Raw genomic sequence first — 27,004 nt, forward strand, 5'->3', positions numbered from 1 at the left:
CCGGGCTGGATTCAAACCCGCCACCGTAGGTGTATGTGGCTGGCGCCTTAGCCGCTTGAGCCACAGGCGCCGAGCCATTATTATGTTCTTAATATAAACCCCCTCCCAGGTGGACTGTCCCAAAGAGAGACCGGCTTAAAACATCTACGTCAATGGTCCTCAAACTGTGTACATCAGAATTCCCTGCAGAGCTTGGGAAAACCCACATCCCTGGGCCCTGCCCACAGAGGTCCTGATTCAGGTCTACGGTAGGCCTGGGAACTTGCATTTCTCATAAGTTCTCTGCAAAGCTGACACTGCTGTCCAGCAGACCACACTGTGAAAACCATTTGTCTGGGTGCTCATGAAAATAGCAAAGCAGAGAAGCTGTACAAGGGTCAAGCTGGTGTTCCCATGACGTGTATAATTCTTTCATGATTGGCATTTTTCCACTCACATTTAGTCAGCTCAGTTCTCCCATGGGGTTCTTCTAATCATCTAGATTCCTTTTTTGTTTTTAATAAAACCCTGCGCCCTGGCACAGCCCAAGGGTAAGCAAATTACATGTAATGATCTCTAAGCTCCAGCCCAGCAACCAGGGTGCAGAGGCGGCTGGATGACTGTATCTCCCCAGCTCTGCAGGGCGCGCAGCCCCCTCTGCTCATGGCGGTCTCAGCAGCAGCTGGGGGGTGTTGCTGCTGATTGAGCAGCTCAGGCGGCTACTCTGAGTGAGGAGGGCTTGTTCACCCTTCTGCCCTTCTCCATGCTCTGACTGTGGGCTGCCCTGAAGCTCACACCCTGACCTTCACTTTCCACACCCACTTCTCCCTCCAAGATTTCATCCATCTTCAGGGTCAATGACCACCACCAGGCATGTCCCACCCAGGCCTTTGCCTTGAACGTGAATCCTCCATCTCCAGCTGTACCACGTGGGTGGGCTTCCTCCTGGATACATGAATGTGCCTTCAAAACCAGATTTCCTTATGAAATTATCTGTTAGTCTCAATTACTATCACCCACACCCACACCCCACTCATCGGATGGCATAGACTCCTCCCCAGCGCTAAGATTGTCGCTGTGGTTTCCTAATTAATTCTGTGGGCATAAGAAACACATACACTGAATTGACAGAACTGACTAGAATTACATGCTGATTGCATCTTTCATATGCAATGGGGGCGGTCACAAGTGAAGCAAAGATCTAAGTGTGTCTTGGGTCCCAAATATCTGAGAAACACCCTACACAGGTGCCTGGCCCACAGAGCAGAATCTACCCCGAGGGACTGACTCACTGAATGAATGAGTGAATGGCGTCTCCGCGCCCTCTCCACTTCTAATCCAGTGCACCGTTATTGGCAGCCCTAGTTTCTACAATGTGGTTTTGCCCTTGACACCCTGTAGACAGCTCCCTCTACTCAACAAAGGACGTGATTGGAACTCAGCTTGAGAATCAGATCACTCCATAATCTGTCCCAGTTTACATTCCTTCTCTTATTTCACACTGATGTGCCAAACAAATTATTTCAGAAAGGCAGCCTAACTTTGCTTCCTGGCTCTTTTTCTTGTAGCATGTTGTCTTAGCACACCTTACTTCTGAACTTGTTCTGAGTAATGTAGCTCAGCATTACTGAGTATAACCAGCATACAATAAACTGCACATATTTATACTGTACAACTGGATAAACTGGCACTATCACTATGTCATCACCACAAGATAATGAGCACAGTCGTCACCCCCAAATTTTCCTGCACCTGCCTCTCCCCTCCCCTCTCGCACCTGCTAATCTGCTCTCTGCCATTACTGATTAGATGCCTAAAAATCTCATATAAATCACATGGGTAGGTACTTTTTGGTCTGGTTTCTTGCATTCAGCATGGCTCTTCTGAGATACATCCAGGACACCGTGTGTGTCAACAGTGCATTCTTTTCCTACTGAACAGTGTGACGCTGTATGCACGTATCGCAGTGTGTTACCCATTCACCTGCTGATGGACACGTGGGTTATTTTCAGTCTGGGGCTTCTACAAGGAAAGCTGATGTGAACATTTGTGTTCAAATATTTGGACATAAATTTTCATTTCTTTTGAGTCAATCCCTAAAGGTGAAATAGCTGGGCCATATGGTAGGTAAGTAATTGTGTAAGAAACTGCTGAACCGCTATGCAAAGTGGCTGGACCATCTTGTATAACCATCGATAGTGTCTAAGAATTGCAAATCCCAACTCTGCCAACACTTGGGATGGCCAGTATTTTAGAATCCACCCATTCTAGTGGCGGTATAGAGGTATCTCATTGTGGTTTCATTTTGCATTTCCCTATAGCTAATAACACAGGGCAAATCTTCATGTGCTTCTTTGCCATCCGTGTGTCTTGTTTTGTTTAGTATCTGTTCAAATCTTTTGTCCATTTTTAATGGGTTGTTTGTCTTCTTGTTAGAATTCTTTATTTCTAAATTCTCTGTTGAATATACGTTTTGGAAATATTTTATCCCGGTTTGTGGCTTGCTTTCTAACTTTAGTAGCAGTGTATTTTAAAGAGAGTGAATGTTTTAATTTTTTTTTTTTTTTTGCAGTTTTTGGCTGGGGCAGGTTTGTATCCACCACTTCTGGAATATGGGGCCAGCACCCTACTCCTTTGAGCCACAGGCACTGCCCTGAATGTTTTAATTTTGACCAAGTTAATTATTTAACCTTTCTACCTTTGTCAAAAATCATTTCACCACACACATTAGAGCTTATTTCTATATTCTATTCTGTTCCATTGACCTACATGTCCATCTTCACACCAACACTATGGCTATTGCTTTATTTTTATTTTATTTTATTTATTTATTTTAAGACAGAGTTTGCCTATGTCACCCTTGGTAACATAGGGTGTTTGCCTATGTCACCCTTGGTAACGCCACGGCATCACAGTTCACAGCAACCTTAAACTCTTGGGCTTACGTAATTCTCTTGCCTCAGCCTCCCGAGTATCTGGGACTACAGGTACCCACCACACCACCAGGCTGTTTTTCTTGCTATTGTTGTTGTTGCAGTTGTCATTGTTGTTTAGCTGACCCCAGCTGGGTTCGAACCTGCCAGCCTGGGTTTATGTGGCCGACAGCACCGTATATAGCACCGTGACCACTGTGCTATAGGCGCCAAGCTGACTATTGCTTTATAGTTAGTCTTGAAATCAGGTAATTTAAGCCCTCCGGCTTTATCTTTTTCAAAGCTTCAGACAATCCTCTTATTCACACATTCCATATTTGTGAATTTGCCTACTCACTACAATTTGCTTCAAACCCAAAATCAATACTGGTGGCATTTTCTCAGCCATTCATGGACATGTGCAGAAATGACAAAAAAAATTGAGTTGCCCAATACACGTTTCCCAGGTAAGGTTAAAGAAGCCAAGTTCTGCCTTCATGTTTCAGCTCTTGTCCTGTAAACAGCTTTCGTCCTGTGGCCTATCTAGCGCTACATTTTATTGCATTTTTGTACTTTTTATTGGTGTTCTCCCTGTTTAAAATGGCCCCCAGGAGTAGTGCTGAAGAGCTGTCTAGTGTTCCTAAGTACAAGAAGGCTGTGATATACCTTATGGAAAAATATGTATGCAAGATAAGCTTCATTCAGCATGAATAACAGTGCTGTCAGCTGTAAGTTCAATGTTAATGATCAGGAATACATATCCAATAAAATGTCTTTAAACAGAAACACACATCAAATAAGGTGATGTATTAAGAGATGAATGTTGTGATCACAAGCTCTCAGGAACCTAATCCTGTATTTCCTCTAGGAGAAATGATTCAGTATTCACTAATTTAATGCTCATATTTTATGCTGGGAATAATGAGAATTAACTGCATTTGATTATTCTAGTTTTTTTTTGTTGGGGGGGGCTGCTTATTTTATTTTAATTTTAGAGACAGGGTCTCATTTTGTCACCCATGCTGGGGTGCAGTGGCTCTATCATAGCTCACTGCAACCTCCAACTCCTGGGCTCAAAGGACCCTCTTGCCTTAGCCTCTTGAGTAGCTGGGACTATAAATGTTTGCCACCATGCCCAGCTATTATATATGTTTTAGAATCAGGTTGTCAATTTCTTTTTTTTTTTTTTTTTTTGAGACAGAGCCTCAAGCTATCCCCCTGGGTAGAGTGCTGTGGCATCACAGTTCACAGCAACCTCCAACCCCTGGGTTCAAGCGAGTCTCCTGCCTCAGCCTCCCAAGAGCTGGGACCACAGGAACCTGCCACAACGCCCAGCTATTTTTTGGTTGCAGCTGTCATTGTTGTTTGGTGGGCCTGGGCTGGATTCAAATCCTCCACCTTAGGTGTATGTGGCTGGCGCCTTAGCCACTTGAGCCACAGGCGCCAAGCCAGGTTGTCAATTTCTAAAAAAAAAAGTCTGCTAGAATTTTGATGGGTATTACCTTGAATTTATAAATCAATTTGGAAAGAACTGGCATCTTGGCCATATTAAGTTTTCCAAGCCATGGTATGGTATACCCTCCCATTTATTTAAGTCATTTTGAATTTATCTCAGAAGTCGTTTGTACTTTTCAATGTATAGATCATACACACCTTTTAAATTTTTCCCTTATTTACATATTTTATGGTACTGTAAATTGTATTTTAAAATCTCAACTTCTGGCTTGGCACCTGTGGCTCAAGATGCTAAGGTGCCAGCCACATACACCTGAGCTGGCGGGTTCGAATCCAGCCCGGGCCTGCCAAACAATGACAACTACAACCAAAAAATAGCTGGGCATTGTGGCAGGCGCCTGTAGTCCCACCTACTTGGGAGGCGGAGGCAGGAGACTCGCTTGAGCCCAGGAGTTGGAGGTTGCTGCAAGCTGTGATGCCACAGCACTCTACCCAGGGTGACAGCTTGAGGCTCTGTCTCAAATAAATAAATAAAATAAAATCTCAATTTCTGACTTTTGTGGCTGAAGGTGGTGCCTGTGGCTCAAGGAGTACGGCTGTGGCCCAATATGCCAGAGGTGGTGGGTTCAAACCCAGCCCTGGCCAAAAACTGCAAAAAAAAAAAAAAAATCTGACTTTTGTGGCTAATATATAGAAAGAATAAAGTAATTTTTTTTTCTTTTTGCAGTTTTTGGCCGGGGCTGGGTTTGAACCCACCATCTCCGGCATATGGGGCTGGCACCCTACTCCTTTGAGCCACAGGCACCACCCAGAAAGAACAAAGTAATTTTTATATTTACTTTTTATCTTGCAACCTTGCTAAACTCATTGTTAGTTTCAGTAGCTTTTTGGACAATTCCTCAGCTTTTCCATAAAGACAATCACATAGTCTGTGCAGAAAGACAATTTTACTGGGCAGCACTCGTGGCTCAGCAAGTAGGGCACTGACCATGTACACCCAGGCTGGTGGGTTCAAGCCTGGCCTGGGCCAGCTAAACAATGAGAACTGCAAAAAAAAAAGTAGAAAAAAAACAAAACAGTTTTACTATTTCCCCAAACTATATGACCTCTAATTTCTTTTTCATCATTATACCAGATAAACCCGCTAATATGATGATGATAGAAATGGTGAGTTTTGTTCCTTATGCTGTCTTGTTATCTATCATAGGAGGAAATCATTTAGCCTTTTACCCTTAAGTATGATCTTAGCTGTGGATTTTCTCATAGGTGCTATTTATCAGGTTGAAGTATTTCTCTTTTATTCGTAGTTTGCTAAGAGTTTCTTTTAATCATGAATGAGTAGTGGGTATTATCCAATGCTTGTTCTGCATCTGAGAAGATGTATGATTTTTCTTTTTTTAGTCTATTAATATCACAAATTATTTGATTAATTTTTTTTTTTTTTTTACAGTTTTTGACCGGGGCCAGGTTTGAACCCATCACCTCCAGTATATAAGGCTGGCGCCCTACTCCTTTGAGCCACAGGCACCACCCAATTGATTAATTTTTTTTAATATTAAACCAACCTTGCATTCTTAGAATAATCTCCATTTGGTATCAATGTACAGAGTATCCCAAAAGTCACCCATAAAGTCTCCATACATAGGGAAAATGGGAAATTGTAGCTAAATGTGCCTTTATTTACAAAATATTCATTGCAAAAATTTTACAAAATATTCTTTACATGTTGGCCACCTCTTTGTAAAATTCTCTTTTGTGTACTTTTTGAGTACTATTTAAATACCTTGCCAAACTCAAGGTCACCAAGATTTTTCTTCTACATTTTCATCTCAAGTGTGCCCAACATTTTTTTGTGTGTGTGTGCTGCACATTGGAAGAATAAGAGTTGTCTTAGGCCACACATTAGAAATACAAACACTAACAAAAACTGATGAACACAAAAAAAAGTCCGTGCATAATTTTGATGATATCTGACACCACAGATAAGCAAAACAAGCCTCAAATAATCTGAATGTAGTTGGCAGGCCGCAGGTTGGATACTCTTGGTCTCAATATTTAATAGTGTCCACTCTTATATTTTGAAGAATACATTTTAAATTAATCTTTATATATTGTTGGATTCCATCTGCAAAAATTTTATTAGTAATTTTTGCATCTAAATCCATAAGGAATGGTGGTTTTCCTTTCTCTAATAATGTGACTATTTTTCTGGGTCATTCTCCTTGTTTAAACTCTAACATTAAAGGCTACTAAGTCACTTACATAGCTTGGGAAAAATAATGTCAGGAAAATTTCCAAAAAATGAAAGCAGTGAAATGCATTTGGTATGGTTCTTGAGAGAGGAAAAAAAATATTTAAGCTGGACAAGACAGTGTATGTTTTCTGCCAAATGAAGTTTTGTGGGTTTTTTTGGCCAAGACTGGGTTTGAACCTGCTACCTCCGGCATATGGGGCCAGCGCTCTACTCCTTTGAGCCACAGGCACCGCCCATGAAGTTTTCTACATGTTGCCTTTTCATTATCTTCCAGATAGATTAAATATTCTAGAAGGGAAATAAAAGTTCCTTATTAAAAAAAAGAAAGAAAGAAAAAGGAACAAGATAAAGTTCTTGTTAGTGGAAAAATAATTCAAAGGGAAGGGAATGGCAAGGGGGGAATAGGCGTGTGAAGAAGGGCTCATTTGGGTGGCACCTGTGGCTCAGGGAGTAGGGTGCCGGCCCCATATGCCGAGGGTGATGGGTTCATGCCCCAGCCCTGGCCAAACTGCAACAAAAAATAATAAATAAACCCTAAAAAAAAAAAAATTAAAAAAAAAAAAAGAAGGGCTTGTTTCGTGAGGCTTTTCCACTATTTTTTTAAATATGAGAAGGAAAGAACATAAACGTCTATTGTTCTAGCATTATGCTAATGATTTTGCATACATGTCTAGGGTGACCAGATTTCAACATCTGTGAGGCGGGACAACATGGCCAGGGGGCGGAGCGGGGGGTGGAGCAGGGGCGGAGCAGGGGCGGGGCAGGGCCTGACAACAATGCAAACTTTGATAAGCAGTTCTCAATAGTCACTTCTCAGCAATTTTTTGTTATTACAGTTTAACATTACAAAATTAACAAAAATAATATAAAACTCATATCCTAGCGAAATAGTCATATGGCAGCCGAAAACCATACATTCCCTTCTTGTTCTCCAGCCCATTCGTGCATTCTTTCCAAAAATCGGGACTTTTTAAAAACGCTGCGGGACTCGGGACAAATTGTTGAAAAGCTGGACTGTCCCGCCAAAATCAGGACGTCTGGTCACCCTATACATGTCATATAATGGTATTGGATAGGGAAGACCTTCTGAAAGGCAGAGAATCCACAATGTTGACCTCCAACACATTCAAGATTGCCCATATGGGCAGAGCTTGGCAGGTAATAGTCTACACTTAACCTTAACCAAAAGACCAAGAAGCAATAGAAGGTAAGATTATATGTGATCTAGTCTTTGAATGGAAAGGCACTTGTGTCCATCCTTCATAAGAGGGATACCTGGACAGTGAAGAAACCCCAATGAGGTGACCTAAAGATGGCCTTTTTCCCTTAATAAGAGAAAGTTGATAGTAGGTTGTATGGGAATGACACTCTTCAATAATTGGAGGGCTTCCTCTTTTTTTTATTTGGATTTAGAAAAATAATGTTTTGGTATATGGCTTTAGATGGGAGAAATAGGATTGTAAGTAGAAATTCTAGAGACAAGGGTTTCAACTCAGCCACAGATCCAGGCTATATGGACATGAGATCCAGGTGCTTTGAAACAACCTAGTTCTCAAGAACCATCTGGGACTCCAGAAGGGTACAGAAATCTGAAAGGGTATGGGAGAGGAAGCTAGATGGTCCATTACCATTCAAATAATCTACGGATCAATTGTCTGCTCCCTCTCTCCACACAGGAAAAGTACAAATGAAAGTGGTGGGAATATACGTAGAGTGTATCTATAGCATGTGTGCGCATGCCTATTTGAAGGCAACTGCAGAAAAGGTCCTCCCACAATCGTTTTGGGCAATTGACAGTAGCATAGCAGTTGGCAGCAGACTTGGGGAAACAACAATTAGTTGAATATTAGTCCTAGTGAATTTGTTCCAAGTCTCTACAGGATTCAAGGACTGTGAAACCTGTCTGTCCTCCTGGGCTTGGAGAAGGTTCTCCAGTGGAAGGCTTGCCCTGCTGCCATGAGGTGGCCCTCAGAAACCATGGGACAGTATTGAGCAGTGGCTAAGAGCTAAGACATAACAAAATTTAGATTCTGGTTTGCGTATGGTACTAGCCATGTGACCCTGAATAAACTATCTAATCTTTTTGTTCCTTATTTTTCTCATCTGTGAAATGAGAGTGATAAAACCTACTGTAAGAGCTCACTGTGGCTCAGTGCCTGTGGCTCAAGTGGCTAAGGTGCCAGCCACATACACCTAAGGTGGTGGGTTCAAATCCAGCCCAGGCCTGCCAAACAACCATGCCGGCTACAGCCAAAAAATAGCTGGGCGTTGTGGCGGGCGCCTGTGGTCCCAGCTACTTGGGAGGCTGAGGCAGAAGACTCGCTTGAGCCCAGGAGTTGGAGGTTGCTGTGAGCTGTGATGCCATGGCACTCTACCCAGGGGGACAGCTTGAGGCTCTGTCTCAAAAACAAACAAACAAATAACAAAAAAAAAAAAAAAAAGAGCTCACTGTGAGAACTAAATGAGATAACAGATACAAAGCGCTCAGGAGAGCTCTAGGCACCTAGTAAACACAAAGTGGCTGTACTCAGACCTGACCCTGGTGCTGCGCACCGAGCTGGGCCTGCCTGCCGTCACTGTTAGCTACCTCAGTTATTTATTCGATTCACTCTCAGGCAAGAATGTGAGCTGCATAAGAGAAGGAGCATTGTGTTTTATTCATTCGTTTATTTCTAGTACTTTGTGTGCTGCCTGGCATATCTGATATGCCCCAAAACATGGGGTAAATGAAAAAATAAATGAAGCGATCAACGAGTATATGGAAGAATGAATGGCAAGCACTTCTTAGGGGCTGAGAGGTGCTTCAGCGAGGAGGTGTAACCCACATTCCTCTCCATCTGGAGATCATCCAGCTACTCCCAGGACGAGAAAAGAAATGTACATAGCGGTGTCTTGTTGCTTTCCAGGCCCACAGTGCGTTCCTGTCAGTGTTAGCAGGGACAGGTCCCTGCCAGATTCCCCTTTGCACAGCCTTTAACTGTCCCCTAGACCAAAAACAGGGCCAAGAAGCACCTATCAGTGAGATAGGTTTTGATTCACTACCACTCTTCCCATCTTACGAGGGAGGAAATTGAGAGCCCAGGACTTTGAAAAACCAGCTCAGGAGAGACAGCCCCCACTGGAATGTGGAAATGTCAGGACTCAGATCTGTACAGGCCCTGCTCTTTCCCCAAGGCCACTGGCCACCTCTTTCAGGAAGCAGAAGAGTTATTAGTATTATCTTCTTCTCTAAGAGAGGGTTAGGGTTAGGGTTAGGCACATGTATTAAGCCAAGCCTGGCACTGAAGGTAAACACAGCTTGACCGTGTGAGGGTCACTAGAGGCTGGGTCAGATGGGACAGCAGAGCTCTGCCAAACCCCTTACTGGGGCCCCTCGCTGGCTTAGGCCTGTGAATCTCCAAGTGTGGCAGCATCTGCCATTGAACTCCAGATCTGTAGACTCGGGATCTCTGAAGTGGAGGCCCAGGAGTTACCTCTCTGCCTGATTCTGAGTTACTGATGTTGCCCTAAGCACCGTCCTTCCTCTGCTTGGGCCTCCCTGTCCTCCACCCTGTCAGCCTGTCTCAAGCCTGGGCAGTTTTTGCCTCACGCTTTTCTGTGCCATAGTCCCAGGCAGGAGGGAGCCAAGGCCAGAGCATCACTCCAGAGAGCCCAGGGACATGGGTGCCCGTGGTGGGCCCTGGCAAGGCCCAGCAAACCCTGGTGCACAGGGAAGCCTTGCTCATGAAGCCAGGGGGAGCCTTTTATTTGTATTCACTAGTGTCAGAATTCCTCTGGCGTGGTGGGGCCAGCCCACGGAAAATGAACATCAGCAGTTTCCCAGATCCCAGTCAACCACTAGGGCTGAGACAAGGAGAGTGGTTCCTCCAGCTCCTACAAAGGGCAGGACAGGGCAGCACTCTGCAGAGAAGCACCCTCGGGAGGAAGGGCACTTGAATTGGGGGACATCTAAAAGAGATTTCTAGGTTGTTCCCTGAGCAGCACGTGAGGTGACCCCTCAGAGCTCCACCTGTTCTTCAGTCAATTCTTTTAAACCCATGAGCGTTTGGAGGAAGTGAATTTTGCTGTGGAAACTGAAAAAGTGGAAGATCTTTTCAGATCTTCAAGTAGAAGATGAGGAGGACTCAGGCTGCATTCTGCGGGCTGGGAGAAGCCTAAGAACAAAGCCCCCTGGAGTTTCATAGGCCACAGAACTGGAGGGTCAAACAGATGTCACCTAATCTTGGGGGACCAGGAAGCCTCCAGCCAACCACTAGACCCTAAAACTGAAAAGTAAGGGGGAAAATGGACTAATTACAGCCATTGTGCAAACTGCTTTTTTTTTTTTTATGAGACAGAGCCTCAAGCTGTCCCCCTGGGTAGAGTGCCGTGGCATTACAGCTCACAGCAACCTCCAACTCCTGGGCTCAAGCGAGTCTCCTGCCTCCACCTCCCAAGTAGCTGGGACCACAGGCGCCCGCCACAACGCCCGGCTATTTTTTGGTTGCAGCCGTCATTGTTGTTTGGCGGGTCCGGGCTGGGGATTCGAACCCGCCACCTTAGGTGTACGTGGCTGGCGCCTTAGCCGGTTGAGCTATAGGCGCCGAGCCAGCAAACTGCTTTTCATTAATGCTAATTGCGTACCATGCGGTGCAATGACAATTCTGCATTGCATGGGCTACACGTCAGATTAGCTGAGTTTTTATGCACCTCCTTGTGGGCCACTCTTCCTGAGGCCTTGCTTAGTGGCCTGGTTGAAAGTTAACACAGGAGCTTCACTCACAATTTTAAAAAGGGGGGCAAAATACTCGACAGATGGGTAATTCTCTCCTTTAAAGGAAGGATTACTTTGTATGGACACAAATATCAGTATATTGCCTAGTCTTTGGAGCTTGGCGATAAAACAGAATGTGAGCTCTAATACTTTATATCTATTTACTCTTTTTTTAAATTTAGGAGATCAATGAAGTGTCCCTCACCAAAGCAACTGGATCCCTGCACACCTCTAAACAAAACCTAAATAATCATTTGTAGTTAATGTCATTACTCATCCCAAGTCCATGCTTTAGAGAAGAGAATAAAATATGGAAACAACTCTTTAGGGTACAGTTAATAAAGATGAATGAGAAAACTCTTCATTCATTCCCCCTAAAGAACAAGCTTAGAGGTAAAGGAGACCAGCTCATGCACTTGAGGTGGCTACTTCTGAGAAGATGGGCGCCACTGGTCTTCACATTCTTCCTGATGGCCCACAATGGAAACTGGGTTGGGTGAGGGACCACAGATGTTTACACTGAGCCCAGGCAAAAGAAGAGAGAAGAGAAGGGGAGTACAAATATCAAAGCAATCTTACTTCTGCAAGTCTTCTGGTCCGAGTTGAGTATATATCCTTGTTTGCACCTGCAGACGTAGGAGCCAGGGGTGTTGATGCAGAAGTGGGCACAGTTGTGCCCCAGGGTGCTGCACACGTGTGCCACTGAAAGGGAAGACACAGGAAGGTCAGTGAATGACGATGCCTTCCCTAACTTCATTCCACCCAGCAGACATTGATTCAGAGCCTACTCTGTAAAGAAGAGGGCAGTACCCAAAGAGAACCAAGCTGCAGTCCTTCCCCTCAAGGGGGTTCACAGTCTCAGGGAGATAAGATGGATCCAGACAAATGCATCAGCAACATATGGGTACAGAGCCATGTAAGGTCAAGGGGAAGTGGTGTTAGGCTGAACCGTATGAAAGTGCTGACACCCAATTATTTTTGATCTACAGAAATAGAAATTTCCAGCTCAACTTAATAATACCTATTTGGTGGGCAAAGGGATCAGAACAGTTTGCTGATGTGATACGGGACTTTGGCTGAATTGTGGATTTTCAGTAAGTAACAATGGGGTTGCAAGAAAAGCTGTTAGATAAACAAGGATGTGTTAAAGAACCAACAGTTTCTCAGGATCATAAATCTCAAGAGTAATGTGAATTTTTTTTTTTTTTTTCAGTTTTGGCCAGGTCCGGGCTTGAACCCCCTATCCCTGGTATATGGGGCCAGCGCCCTACTCCTTGAGCCACAGGCACCGCCCATAATGTGATTTTTCTAATATGCAGAAGTACACAAAAAATTTTGGCATAAAAATGCATTCATGTTTCATGTTTCCATTAGCTTTGTCTCAATTTGAAATATTTCTGCATTTCATTTCTGAAGTGCCTCAGCTTTCAGATACGTTGGTTCTTGCGTAAGTCTGTGTGAAGCTCATAAAATTTTCATTGTTTTTCATCTTAATTTATGACCTTATTCACTGTAATGCAACTTGACCACATTTAAAATTAATAAGCATTGGCATAAACAGAACAAGCTATGCAAGTGTTCTCAAAAACAAAAAGATGTCTATATGTAGAAATATACTGTAAAGAAGCTAAATGAAAAGGGGCTCTCAAAAGCTGAGAACAATTCCACTAATCCAGGGCTTAGAAAAACTCAGCTACTGATGAAATCCATCCTAAGTCTCCTTGTGTCAACATAAGATACGGTGGACAAATCATTAAAACTGTTTTATTTCATAACAATACATTTTAGGATGTATTATTCTGAATTTATGATTGTGTTTTCTTTTTTCTTTCTTTCTTTTTTTTTTTTTAGAGACAGAGTCTTACTTTGTTGCCCTCAGTAGAGTGCCATAGCATCACAGCTCACAGCAACCTCTAGCTCTTGGGCTTAGGCGATTCTCTTGCCTCAGCCTCCCAAGTAAGTGGGGCTACAGGTGCCTGCCACAATGCCTGGCTATTTTTTGTTGCAGTTTGGCCAGGCCAGGTTTGAACCCACCACCCTCGGTATATGAGGCCGGCACCCTACTCACTGAGCCACAGGCTCTGCTCATGATTGTGTTTTAGTTCTCATTAGGCTGCAAATAACACTAAGAAAGTTTGTAGATTAGATCCAATCAGTCAGCTAGGCATGGTGGCTCACACCTGTAATCCTAGCACTTTGGGAGGCTGAGGCGAGAGGACCCCTTGAGCTCAGGAGTTCGAGACCAGCCTGAACAAAAGCAAGACCCTGTCTCTACTAAAAAGAGAAAAACCAGCTGGCGATGGTGCCTGTAGTCCCAGGTCCTCAGGAGACTGAGGCAAGAGGATCTCTTGAGCCCAAGAGTTCGAGGTTGCTGTGAGCTATGACAACACAATAGCACTCTAACCCAGGCTGATAGAGTGAGACTCTGTCTCAAATAAATAAATAAATAAATAAATCCCATCAGCCTTTTTACTTCAGGGTGACATAAACATCTTGGGGGGGGTGGGGCAATTTTCTTAACCTCGTTATATAAAAAGGGGACAAAAATAGCACCTACCTCACAAGGGCCCTGTGAGGATTAAGTTAGTTAAGATGGTAAAGTGCTGAGAACACCGCCCAGTGCCCAGGGAATACTTGAGGAACCTATTAACCATTTTCCAGCAAGAGAAAAGCACGATGGCGTTTTGTTTTATTTTAATCCGTCAGTTCATCCTGTATATATCTTCAACTTGGTTTTCACTCAACCAGATTCTATCCACACTGATAGACACACTATTTCAGGGAATCTAGGATGCACTCTAATATTGGAGGTGTTAAAATGGGAAGACAGGGACAGTTGATCCTCATTATTCACAGATTTGGTACTTGTGAATTTGCCTCCTCACTGAAATTTATTTGTAACTCCAAGTCAATATTCACAACACTTTGGACAGGCTCAGAGTGGCAAAAAATGTGCAGCCTGACACAGATGTTCCCAGCTGAGGTTGAACAAGATGGCACTCTGCCTTCTGGGTTCAGCTCTCACGCTGTAAACAAGAGTCCTTTTTGCAGTCTACTTTGTGCCATGGCCTTTCCAGTTTTGTACTTTTTGTCAGGGATTTTGCTGCTTAAAATGGTGAAGCACTATCTGGTGTTGCTAAAGGTAGGAAGGCTGTGACGTGCCTCACAGGAAAAACGAGCTTCATTCAAGTGCATTGTTGGCTGTGACTTAGTTCCATAATGAATCAAAAATACACATCAGACAAGATGTCTCTCAACAGAAACACACATAAAACAAGACTATGTGTCCATCGGTTGACAAAAATGTGACCAGAATATTGATTTCCCCTAAGAGGAACAGTTCAGGATTCACTAATTTAGAGTTTGCAGGGACTATTTATAGAACACAATTATCCCAAATAATGGCAATTGGCCATATCTTAGATTTGACTAAATACTTTACATCTAGTTTATTCCTCCCCGTTGACTTATCAATTGGTCATTTGACTATTCTTCATTTTACTTAACCCTTTCCTCATTGGTCAACTTTTGGGTAGATTTCAATGTTTCACTTTCACAATGCTGTGAGGAACATTCTGGAACATGTGCATTGTTTCTCTAGAACTGGGTCTCAGTTGAAATAGACGTGTCCTCATGGCTTTCCAAAACGGCTCACATTCACAATAACAAAAGTGAGGAGTCCCACACCCTCAAAACTTCAGCACTTAGTAAAGTCAAACTTTAAGTTTTTGATAATCCTATGAGGAAAAATATATCATTATCTCCTTTTTAATTTGCATTTGCTTTGCATCCTGGAAGGCTCTCTTCTCCTGCACTGCAGAGGAGCAAAGGGGCAGAGGGCATCCCTGATGAACTCACAGCGGGTCACTATCTTCCTCCAGAATGAAATAAGCCTGGAGTCTACGTGGCAGGTGCCCACCGGGGGGAGGCCCACGTGATGAACCTGGTGCCTGTATTCTCACTGAGATCCTGACAGACAAAAGAGGAAATCAGTAGATGTGGGCAGCAGGGACCACAGCAGGGAAGAGGACAGATCCTAGAGACAGGCCATCTGAAAGCTCATAGTTTGCAACATTCTTTTTTTTTTTTGAGACAGAGCCTCAAGCTGTCACCCTGGGTAGAGTGTCGTGGCATTACAGCTCACAGCAACCTCCAACTCCTGGGCTTAAGCAAATTCTCTGGCTTCAGCATCCCAAGTAGCTGGGACTACAGGCGCCCACCATAACGCCTGGCTATTTTTTGGTTGTAGTTGTCATTGTTGTTTGGCAGGCCCGGGCTGGATTCGAACCTGCCAGCTCTGGTGTATGTGGCTGGTGCTTTAGCCTCTTGAGCTACAGGTGCTGAGCCAGTCTGCAACATATTATGACCTTCCATGAATGACTTAATTTCTCATTCATCTGACAAATGAGGAAAGTAAAAGAACCTCTGCATAGGGTTTCGGAGTGACAGCTGTCACTGAGGCTTATTTTAGCCACACACCATAAAAAAAATCAGAGCTCGGAGACCACAGTCTGGAGTAATGGAATAAGTTTTGGTCAGGGGCCAACAGACCTGTATTCAGTTCCCTCCACCTTGAACAAGTGAGGGAAGTTCAAGTGAGTCAGGTGGTTCTTTCAGGTCTATTTCTTTACCTGCAGGATAAAGCCTTGCATGGTCTCTACGGACCCTCAGTACCCCCCTTTTTCTAGACATTGTCCTACCTTCTCACTTCAAATGCCTGGTGATTATGGGAGCTGCCATGGGGGGTCTGCGGCAGCTCCACTCCTGGCCACTGTTGGTTGGTCCAGGGTTTGACAACCAGAGTCCTTTATTGGCATTTAGGAACTAGGCCTGAGTGAAGGGAGCAAGTGACCCTAGGGACTCACAGGCCTCCTGCCCAAGGACCCCAGAGGGAGCAAAGCAGAGGGGAGGAAAGATGGGACCTCCCTTACTCTTGCCGTCCTCGTTGCCGGGAATAATACAACACAATCCCTTTCCCCCTTTTAAAGCTAGGTCAAGTTGAATTTCCAACATTTTCAACTGGAAAGAATCCCTACCATCTTTACTAAAATAAAATAAAACTTTCCCATCTGTAGAACTCTAAGGACCAGCACTGAGTGACTCTCTGAGCATCTGGTCTCCCCAGTAACCTCATTTCTCAGAAAGCCTTCTGGGCTTACACTCAGCCAGGGCTTTGCGTTCAGAGTAGGAAAAGCTGTTCAGAGTAGAAATAGCTCTTCAGCAGACTAAGACATTAGAGGGGTTGGATTATGTGACTAGGAAATAAGGACATAGATGTTTTTAGTGATTGTATGAATGTCTAAAGGTGTAATCGCCGTGGCAAGGCTGCCTGGAGGTCTTGGAAGGAACAATGACTGAGTAGGCAGACTCAGCACTGTGGAGTCAGCCTGGCCTCCCCACTTCACCACAGGGCCTCCAATAGGTGCAATCAGCAGGGACTTTGCCCAGGTCAGTCGATGAAGGGTGTGTCCTAAGAACACTATTAGGGCCTTAAATTCTGCATGGCCAGGGTGGGGTGGAACTATTAGAGTAAGAAGTGCTTGGCTCCAAGCTCTCAAATATCAAGAAATTAACCTCTGGGCAGCTGATAAAGCAGAGGATAATTAAAGCAGTCCTGCCCAGTTACTATGATCACCAGAACTCTAGGCACAGTGCTTTCAGCCCTTGGATTCAATGTTCTGTCACTGTGTGTCAAAAATGGTGGACCGCAGGATGCGTGGGCTTTGGTCATCTATAGACAAGTCCTCAATTCACAGGGCATCCGGATTCCAACTCTCTGGTTGTCTCAGCGGTGGCCTGAGAATCTAGCTTCAGGGTTCCCTTTGCTGTGGCTGGTACAGGAAGTCACTGCCCATGGGCATAAAGCCGCCACTGTATCCAGGTTCATGGCCACACAGTCAGAGAGAGCCAGAGCCAGGACTCTCACCCCAAGCAGTTCAGCTCCGGAGCTCATCAGTTCCTCACTGTGTGATGAAGGTACTGCCTGGAGCAGTACCTACACACCTGGAGCCTGCCTGTCTCCTCCAATCTGCTGGCTCAGCGTGGCTTTTCAGTTCTGCATATGGAATTCCTGGGCTCACGTCTCAGCTCCACCACTTCGGCTGCATGACCTTAGACGAGCTACTTAACCTCTCTGGCTCTCAATTTCCTCCTCTGTAAAATGGAAATTATAAGAGCACCTATTTCATAGGTTATATGAATACAATGACTCAACATATGCTAACAGCTCAAAACAACACATGTATATGTTAATATCAATCTGTTAGCATTATTTTATCACCTCCTCGTCAAAACTCTCCTAGAGCCCCTACGTATGCCCTGGCATTCCTCAGCTCAACATCCCACAGTCCCAGGTGACTCTCTGCAGCCTCTGCAGTGCACACTTTGTATAGCAAATGTCCCACAGCTATGGAACAAGAACGTCTTTCCACTGGCCTGAGATGTGGAGGGTAAGAGACAAGGCGCTCAATCTCCAACTCTGACATCTGGAGTTACATAGCCTTTCTAAGCCTCAATTTCCACTTCTGCAAAATGGGGGCAATAGAGCCCAATGCAGTGGTGTACACCTGTAGTCCTGGCTACTCAGGAGTCTGAGGTGGGAGGATTGCTTGAGCCCAGGAGGCCAGCCTGGGCAACAGAGTGAAAGATCCTGTCCAAAAAAAAAAAAATTGTAATAATAGTATCTGCCTCAAAAGGCAGTTTTAAGTATTAAATAGAATAATAGATAAAAAGTACCAAGAAAGGACAAGATTCACTATTATCAGGGCATAGCTCTCAATAAATGTTTAAGGAATGAACAAGACTTCCAAAACCCCAGCGATGTCATCTGCAGCTTGGAAGATGCTCATCACTGTTGTTTGGTCATTTGAGTGCAGGTCCAAACTGAAGCCACCTGCCTAGCCCGTCGGTCCTCAGTGTACCTGACAGCAGCAACACACAACACAGTGGACACCGAATAGGGCTCCACAGTTTGTAACTCCGGTTCACACATCTCTCTGCACATAAAATCCCCATTTTACAAATGGGACAACTGAGGCTTAGAAAGGATATGTAACTCCAGATATGTAACCCCCTTAGCATTGTGCAGTCCGCATCTGCACCGCCTCCTACAAAGGCTCCCTTCAGAGTTTCACCTATTTCAGGGGGATGCCAGCCAGGATTCCCTACAAGGCCGCACTGCAGGGCTTGCCATCAGAAAAGGCTTACCTGAAAGGAGGGATTTATAATTCCTGACACACAGAAGAATGAAATGAGCAAGAGATGTGGAATCAGAACCACCTCCTGGCTGTATGTTTGTGGACGATTCACTTAAGAGGCGAACAGACCTGTGAAAAGGGAGTGATAGTATCGAGCAGTCTGACTCCCCTGGTTTTCGTGAGGATCAAATGCAAAAACGTGAGGGGAGTGATTTATAAATGTTAGTTCCTGCGGTCTTTACTGTGCGGTTGATAAAGAGGCCCTGGGGCCTCTTCAGCCTTTCAAGACAGTAGATGAGTTCGCGCAGCAGAGCCAGGTGGTGCGGGGAGAGAGCAGCAGCGGCTCCTAGAGTGGATGGGGATGCCTGGGGAGAATCATTTTGCAGGTCACAGGAATCAGTGAAATAATTCCGGTGTTTTCTTAGAGCTTCCAGATTACAACTGATAATAGAGGAGAAAAAAAATTACAAACTGCCAGGCTGGGCATCATGGGCCACATCTGTAATCCTAGCATTCTAGGAGGCCAAAGTGGGAGGATCCCTTGACCTGAGGAGTTCAAGACCAGGCTGAACGAGAGCCAGACCCATCTGTATTAAAAATAGAAAAATTAGCCAGGTGTTGTGGTGGGTGTCAATACTCCCAGCTACTCAGGAGGCTGAAGAAGGAGGATTGCTTGGACCTAGGAATTTGAGGTTGTTATAAGGTAGGCTGATGGCATGGCACTCTAGCCTGAGTGACAGAGTGAAACTCTGAAAAAAAAAAAAATCCAAACTGCCTTTTAATTTTGCTGCCTTGCCATAAAGCACACAGAGAAGGGTCTTGAGTGGACAAGTCCACGTTCAGCTGCATGGGGTCAGTCCTGTTGCATAGCTCCCACAGCTTTATCATCTCTTTCCACTGACTGATATAGCCAGAGTGCTTACAAAGGAACTCCTCCATTAAAATTTCCCGGCACAAGTGAATAAACTGTCAAATCTGTTACAGAACCAATTTCTCTTTTAATATTTCCAGGAAAGGGAGAATATAAATTCTGCAGAAGTCATTTAAAGTCATAAACCTTAAAAACGTTTGCAGTATGTTCCACTGATTGAAGTTCCCCGTTGACTTAGGCCACAGCACACCACAGCACAGCCCCTCTGCAGTGCCAGGGAAACGGCACTGGGGAACACTGTCCAAGTGGCATCGCAAAGAAAAAAGTTATTTTTCTTCATGGCATTGACTTTTTAAAAATAAATCTTTTGACTGTGGAGTCAGGAACAATCAGGGTCTCTGCTCTTTGAGGTTAGTTCTCAGCAGGGGATTTTGTTTGACACACCAAAGGCACACTGTTCTTCCCCCTCGGAGGTCCAGATTGTGGAGATCTAGGTTTTGTCACATTCTGAGAACTGGTCACAAGAGCCCCTGGGGGGGCAGGTTCCCCCTCCTGCAGAACTGGAGAGGAGACTGGTTCTTACGCTCATCCTCCACACACATACCAGGGAAGACTGGTCATTTCAAAACAGATGTTTCCTTTTATTTCTCCATCACAGATTCATGGTCGCTGGAGAGCGTCCACTGAGGGTGGACAAGGCAGGACAGGACACTGTCTATCAGGTTGGGATGCACATTTCCTGGGTTGGCACCCTGGGGGCCTACCCTCCTGGAGGAGGGGACAAGAAGGCAGCTGTGAGAGGGAGGAGAATGGGGAGAAAGGAGAAAAGCAAGTTGCCCTGATGAGAAAAGTGGGGGCAGAAGCCAGGAGCAGAGGTACCCAGGAAGAGTGTGGGAAGGAAGGGAGAGGGAAGCCTCATGGTGAAGAGGGTTAGAAAGTGAGAGGGGGAAGGGAACGCTTACAAAGAACGCAGTTCAAGGACTTGGGGAGGCATCTTCCTGCTGAAGTTGGTGGGTGGGAGGGAGGCCTGCAAGCCCAACAGGTGGGAAGCTGCCAGGACCACAGCCTGGTGCTCCCTATACACTGGGCCTCTTTGTCAGTTGAGAAAGTATCCACTGCTAACACCACCATGGGGCAAAACGCCTTGAAATTCCACACCACCCAAGGAGACATTACTGGTACTGATGCCCTCCCATCCCTGGCCCTCCTCCAACTCACAAATTCCAACTTAGGGAATTCTAGGGCAGCTCGGCGTGCTGGAGGGAAACTGTCTATCCACCCTACTCCTTCTGCAGTTAGGGCTTATATGCCCCCTCCCCAGGGCAATTGCCCAACTACCCTGGCCTATACTGGGTCCTGGGGTTGTTCCCTCCATCATGTCCTGAATTCTTCCTCCATTATTACACTGTCCCACCTGTAGTTACTCATTTATTTGTGCAATTAGATACTTAATATCTGTCTCCTTGGCCAAAGTGTAAGCCCCAAGAGCACTCTGTGTCTATGTTGGCCTTTGCTAAACACCCACTGGCAGCACAAAACATGGGACATGAAAGCTCAGAAAGAGCCCTTGAATGAATCCAGTGACTCCCCTAGAAGAGCCACAGAGGGGTGGGACTTACTGCATAGCTTGTTCTGGAACACAGAAGTCAGGGTCTCGATCTGGCTGAAGTTGGCCACCAGGAAGACATGGTCCTCGTGGGGCTCACTCCCAATGGCCTTCAGTGTGTTGAAGTCCACCTGGCCCACGCCAATGGCAAAGATTAGGATGCCTGTGTTCCGTGCCTTTGCAGCCACTTCAGCCACTGAGTCCTGTGGCCTCCCGTCTGTCACAATCATTATGACCCGTGGCACATTCTCCCTCAAGGGCCGGGCCCCCTCTGCTTCTGAGAATGCAATGTTCAGGGCGTACTGGATGGCCAGACCCGTCATGGTGCCTGTGGACAGATGTCGCATCCTCTTGACGGCACGCTCCACCTCGGACTTCCTCTTAAAGGTCTTGAGGGAGAATTCATTCTTGACAGTGCTGCCATACTGGAGCAGGCCCACCCGGGTGACATCAGGACCAATGTCCAAGAATTGTAATATGTCCATGATGAACTCCTTGACCTTCGCATAGTCATGGGTGTTGACGCTACGGGAGCTGTCGATGATGAAGACCAGGTCTGCCCTCTTGTTCTCACAGGTGCTTTCTGGGGAAAGAGGAGAGGCCAAACACATTAGAACAGAGTTAAGGACCCAGATTGGCTGTTGTTGGGAATCCTGGGGCTCAGGCTTCACCAGTTTTCCTCCTGACTCAGGAAAGTTATCAGGGTGTGTATGTGCATGGCTGGAAGGTTGTGACTATTGGGCACAAACGGGATTTCTTTTTGCAAGATAAATAAACAGATTAGTTTCTAGAAAGTCACCAATGCAGTTTTTAGATGGGCAAATACCTGACCAAGGTCAAGTTTATTTTATGATTTACCACGTGTAACTTGGCACTGCAGAGAATATAAAAGAAGCTTAGGACACGGTCCAGACTTAACTAATGGGAATATGAAAGAATATCCAGTAAGAAACCATGGCGTTCTGACAAGAGACGTTAAGGGGATAGGGATATTAGTGGGCTGAGGTCACAGGAATGGACACGAGCTGGCCTTATGCGTTTTGACTGGAGGGAAAGAAGACATGAAGCCAAGCCCAAGATGGAATGAATGAGGTGAGTAACAGAATCACTGAGGAGACCTGGAAACAGAGGGGAATATTAGGAGTTTGGAGCAGGAATTAGGTGGAGGGATAGCCTGAAGCTTTCAATTTGGGCTGAGGAATTCGTAGGATGCCTCTGGGGATGGGGGATCTTAGCAGCACTTGCACAACTTAGCTATATAATAAAAAGCCAGTTGAGTCTGGCAGTGGTTTTCAAGGTGGATGACCCAAACAGCTGTTACACTAATCCAGTTGAGAGGGGGATGCAGATCTTGTTCAGCAGTGGAAATGAAGAAAAATGGATTTTTTTCTTTTTTTGACAGACTCTCACTCTGTTTTCCCTGGGTCGAGTGCCATGCCATCATAGTTCACAGCAACCTCAAACTCCCGGGCTCAAGTGATCCTCCTGCCTCTGCCTCCCAAGTAGCTGGGACAAGCGCCTGCCACAACACTCAGCTAGTTTTTCTACTTTTAGTAGCCTCAAACTCCTGACCTCAAGCAATCCACCCACCTCGACCTCCCAGAGTGCTAGGATTACAGGCATGAACCAACATGCCGGGCCTAGAAAAAAGGATTTGATCAAGACATAGTTCAGCAAAGGACAGTTAAAACTGGATAAGGGAAAATGTGAAATCTCTCCCTAACCCCATCACTACCATACTTATGCCTTAAGCATCTAAGCCAGAAGGCTGTAAGGTTTGAGTCTGTAGATGACACTCATCCCTCCATGTTTCTGGGGGAGGAGGCTATTCGATGAGAAGAGAGGCCTCTTGCCTCTGCCTCAGGGAGTGGAAGCTGGGCATTCCTGGTGGCGTTCCTCAGACAATCGGAGCTCCTGCCTTTAGCCAGGGCCAGTCCCTCCTCCCTCCTTCTCTTCCCCCTTCCTGGACTTTGCAGCTAAATCAGGATTTGAAAGGGATTAGAAAAGGGATCCCACATACTTGCCCTAAATCCCAGTCGCCACAGCTGCAAGAAGGAGAGAGAAAGCCAAAAACGAAACAGTGAAGCCAGTCACAGAGACGAGAAGCGGGAAAGGCCAGTGAAGTCATCCCCTCCAGGCGGCCTTGCCAGGCTGTGACTCGTCCCCGCCTGAACACCCGCCCCATCACTGCGGACTCAGCCTAGTGATGTTAGGGGAGGAGGCACCCCCAAGCCAGGAGCCTGGCGGGGAAACGAACCTTCTGTCCCACCCATGTATAAGAAGGGGGCTGGGTGAATCTGAGGGGAGTTTCTCAAGACAGAGGGCCCAGAAAGCACCTTTGAGGACCCAGCAATCAGAGCGGTATAAAACCTGACATTTATAGGATGCTCTAAAGTCTTTCTCCAGAACCCTCAGTCACCATGGCCTCATTTGATTTTCAGAACAAGGTTTGAGAAAACGGCTGGGATTATACACCCATTGGGTAGACGGGAAAATGGAAGCACTGAGAATATGAAATTTTCCATAATTTAGAAAAAGAAAATTTAGATGCCAATATCCACCTCACTGGGTAGTTGTGACACTTTAGGAAATGATGTGGTTAAAGAGCCTGCATGTGGGGACCCCCACACGTGGAGGCTGTACACACTGACCATCCTCTGCCCTCCCCAACTCCGGCCCCCTGCCTCAGCCCTCCCTTGTGTCCAGCCCTAGGCTGGTGGGGCAGGGCTGCAGCCATGGTTTTGTGGCTGGCACTGCCCACAGGCATCAGCTTAAGGAGGCAAGTGGAACTGCAACCCAGCCGTGTGCTGAGTCCCAGGGGCCGAGTCACACCACGAAGCACCTGGAAGGGGTGTGTTTCTAATTTTCACAAAGGCGCCTATGACAGCACACGCAGTGAGAGTAAGATGGAGTCAGTGGGGCAAGAGCCCACATGACACAGCTGGTCTGGGCAGTTTACATCCTAAGTGACCTTTACCTCTGTCTCCCATTCTTGTTTTATAACCTCAGCTTTAACCTAAAAGTGCATATATCTTGAGTAGTTTAGGGCAATTGATTTGGAGATTAACTTTTGAATTTAAAATGTTGTTCTGGCTCATGGGTTATATCAATTGCTATTTATTATGGGTCATAGGTTATGGCAATTACTATTATCTAAGACAGGTGTCCTCAAACTGTGGCCTGCCTAGGACATTTATTAGGTCCGCCGGATGTTTTTGCTGCCACTGCCTGTCCAGCTTAGCAGCTGACTCGTCCTGGGGCCCACAGTCAGGCTCTCCAACAGTCTGAGGGACAGTGAACTGGCCCCCTGTTTAAAAAGTTTAAGGACCCCTGGTGTAAGATAAGGGTTAGTATGGTTCTTGCTTTTAACTTTTATGTGTAAAACTGTGATTTGGGACATGGAAGAACAGGACAGTCTTGAAGAGGCTACTCTCACTGTTCTCCAGAATTGCTGGACTTCTGACAAATAAAATTTGTTGGACCTAGCCCTGTCTCTGGGTACCGGCTGACAATGACAGGCGGCTGGAACCTTTTCATCTGGCAACAACTATCTATGGTTTAATATATAGCCCTGGGTTGGCACAGTGGATGACAGATCTGTAGTTCCCAGGAAGGAGGACAAGAGTAGACATTCCCAGGACCCAGGCAGGCTTCTCTGAAGGAGTCTCACCTGCCCCACTCTTCATGTTTGAATCTACTACAGGGAGGATGAAACTCAATGATTTTTTTTTTTTTTTTTGGAGACAGTTTCACTATGTTGTCCTTGGTAGAATGCAATGGCGTCACAGCTCACAGCAACCTCAAACTCTTGGGCTTAAGCAATTCTTTTGCCCCAGCCTCCCAAGTAGCTGGGACTACAGGTGCCCACCACCACCCCTGGCTATTTTTTTGTTGCAGTTGTCATTGTTGTTTAGCAGGCTCACGCCGGGTTTGAAACCGCCACCCTCAGTGCATGTGGCTGGTGCTGTTGCTACTGGACCAAGCCAAAACTCAATGAAACTCTCAGTAAGGAGAACAAGGACTAGGCTTAAACCCTGCCATGGAAAAGGATATTAATTAAAGCACCTTCAGAGGGAGGGAAGTACACAGAGAGCTGCCCCCCTGAGAGCGCTCTGCCTTTGGAGATCTTTGGAAGCAGGAAGTCTTCCTCGAGCTGGATTTTTATTGTGGGTCACTCTTAGTCATGGTGTCAATATCCCACCAAGCATCACAATCAATTTAAAGGGAAGCCTGGAAGTTCTATGGGGAATTATGCACTAAATTGGATTAGTTCCTGTCAAAACAAATGGATAATTTCCACAATGCCTGGACATTTACAAAAAGACCACAAAGGCTCAAAATGTTATTGGAGATTCTTAGTGAGCTATGATTCTGAGTTGAAAACACCAAGTCCTGGCCCCCCAAGTGACTGAATGTTCTTTAAGATGTTTCCTCAGCCCTCTTGAGGGCTCGGAACCATAGTCTCACAGCTTTTCCCTGCTACTTCCACGGTTCTCAAACTTGAATGTGCATCCCAATTCCCTAGAGGACTTGATAAAAACTAAGATCAGCCTGGGTGTGGTGGCTCATGCCTGTAATCCTAGCATTCTGGGAGGCCAAGGCAGGTGAATTGCTTGAGGTCAGGAGTTCGAGACCAGCCTGAGCAAAAGCAAGACCCAAATAGCCAGTGGCCAGGCCTTGTGATGGGCACCTATAGTCCCAGCTACTTGGAAGGCTGAGGTAAGAGGATCCCTTGAGCCCAAGAGTTTGAGGTCGCTGTGAGCTATGATGCCACAGCACTTTACTCAGGGCAACTGAGTGAGACTCTCTCAAAAAACACAAAAAAACTAAGGTCAGTGGACCACACACTCCAGAGTGTATGATTCAGCAGGTTTGCATTTCTAACAAATTCCCCAATGAAGTCAATGCTACTGGTCCAGGGACCACATTCCAAGAACCATTAGTCAAGGAAATAGAAAGATCTCTGGAGAAGGAGATCTGGGAAGTCTTGACCTGACTATCTCACAGTGAATTTCCCAGGCTGAGAAATTAGTCTCATTCATCTTTGCAGCCATGCAGTTGAAAACGCAGTGCGTCTTCAGTCAAGTTTGTAGAATTAAATGGAATTCTAGAGGAAGAAACAAGTCTTCAGGTAGAAGAGATTGAGTCAGAGCAGATAGTTCAAGAAGATAATGACAAATAAAAGTTGAAAAGTTCCACAATAGATATGGTCCTGCTAATATAGTCATAGTTTCTAGGTCCCATATTTTTGCCATTTTAGAAGGGAACACAACTGTGTTTGAACTTTGATTCCTGGAAGCATAGACTAATAAAATATTAGAGCTGGAGGGGCTGAAATAGTCTAAGTCACTCACTTTACAGAAAAGAAATCAGAGGCTCAGAGAGATAACTATCTCTGTAAGGCCTCATGGCTCCTCATGGTCAGACCTAGGACTACACTGATGCCTTTTCCTCCATCTCATGGCAGGCACCCTTAAGATATTCTCAATACAGCTGGCATTACAATACGAGCTTCACAAATACTTGGGAACACTCTAAAATATTTGCCGTGAAGAGCCTTGCAGCTTTGCCACATGAAGATTGAGAGATGTTTCCAGAAACATCTCTCAACATATGTTCCTCTCATGCCAAACTTCACTTCTAAGGAAGGACACCCCTGTCTCCTCAGCCTGGAAGAAGAACACGTGATGACTTTGCTTCTCACCTTTCATGACAGGACTCTCAGCAGTAGTTGGAACAGGGTTGTGGGCCCATAATAAAATGCCATCCCGCTAACCATAAAGTGATGATCTGGACATTGTCAACAGCACTTCCAATGCTGTCAGCTTGACCCCAGAATCCATGTATTGGGCAAAAGACTGTCTCTTCCCCTTCCATAGAGGAGGAACTGAGCCAGGACAATTTTAGGCAACATTCCTGCTCTAGCAGAATGACAGCCTGCAACCTCAGGACTCTTTCCTCCTCTCAGGCTTACAGCC

The 27,004-nt window shown here is 45.5% G+C and overlaps 1 protein-coding gene across 1 annotated transcript in view; it reads right to left on the reverse strand.

Annotated features, from left to right (window-relative positions):
- The window catches only part of MATN2 (matrilin 2), a 147,285-nt gene that overhangs the window by 70,703 nt on the left and 49,578 nt on the right, over positions 1-27,004 (reverse strand). Inside the window, exons 3-4 of the mRNA XM_003782459.3 lie at positions 21,040-21,609; positions 11,933-12,055 (exon numbers count right to left, since the gene is read on the reverse strand). Coding sequence (XP_003782507.2) covers positions 11,933-12,055; positions 21,040-21,609 — 693 coding nt within the window. The remainder of the gene's footprint in view (positions 1-11,932; positions 12,056-21,039; positions 21,610-27,004) is intronic.

The sequence above is a fragment of the Otolemur garnettii genome, unplaced genomic scaffold, assembly GCF_000181295.1.
Source record: "Otolemur garnettii isolate 467f Iridium unplaced genomic scaffold, OtoGar3 scaffold00004, whole genome shotgun sequence".
NCBI lineage: Eukaryota > Metazoa > Chordata > Mammalia > Primates > Galagidae > Otolemur > Otolemur garnettii.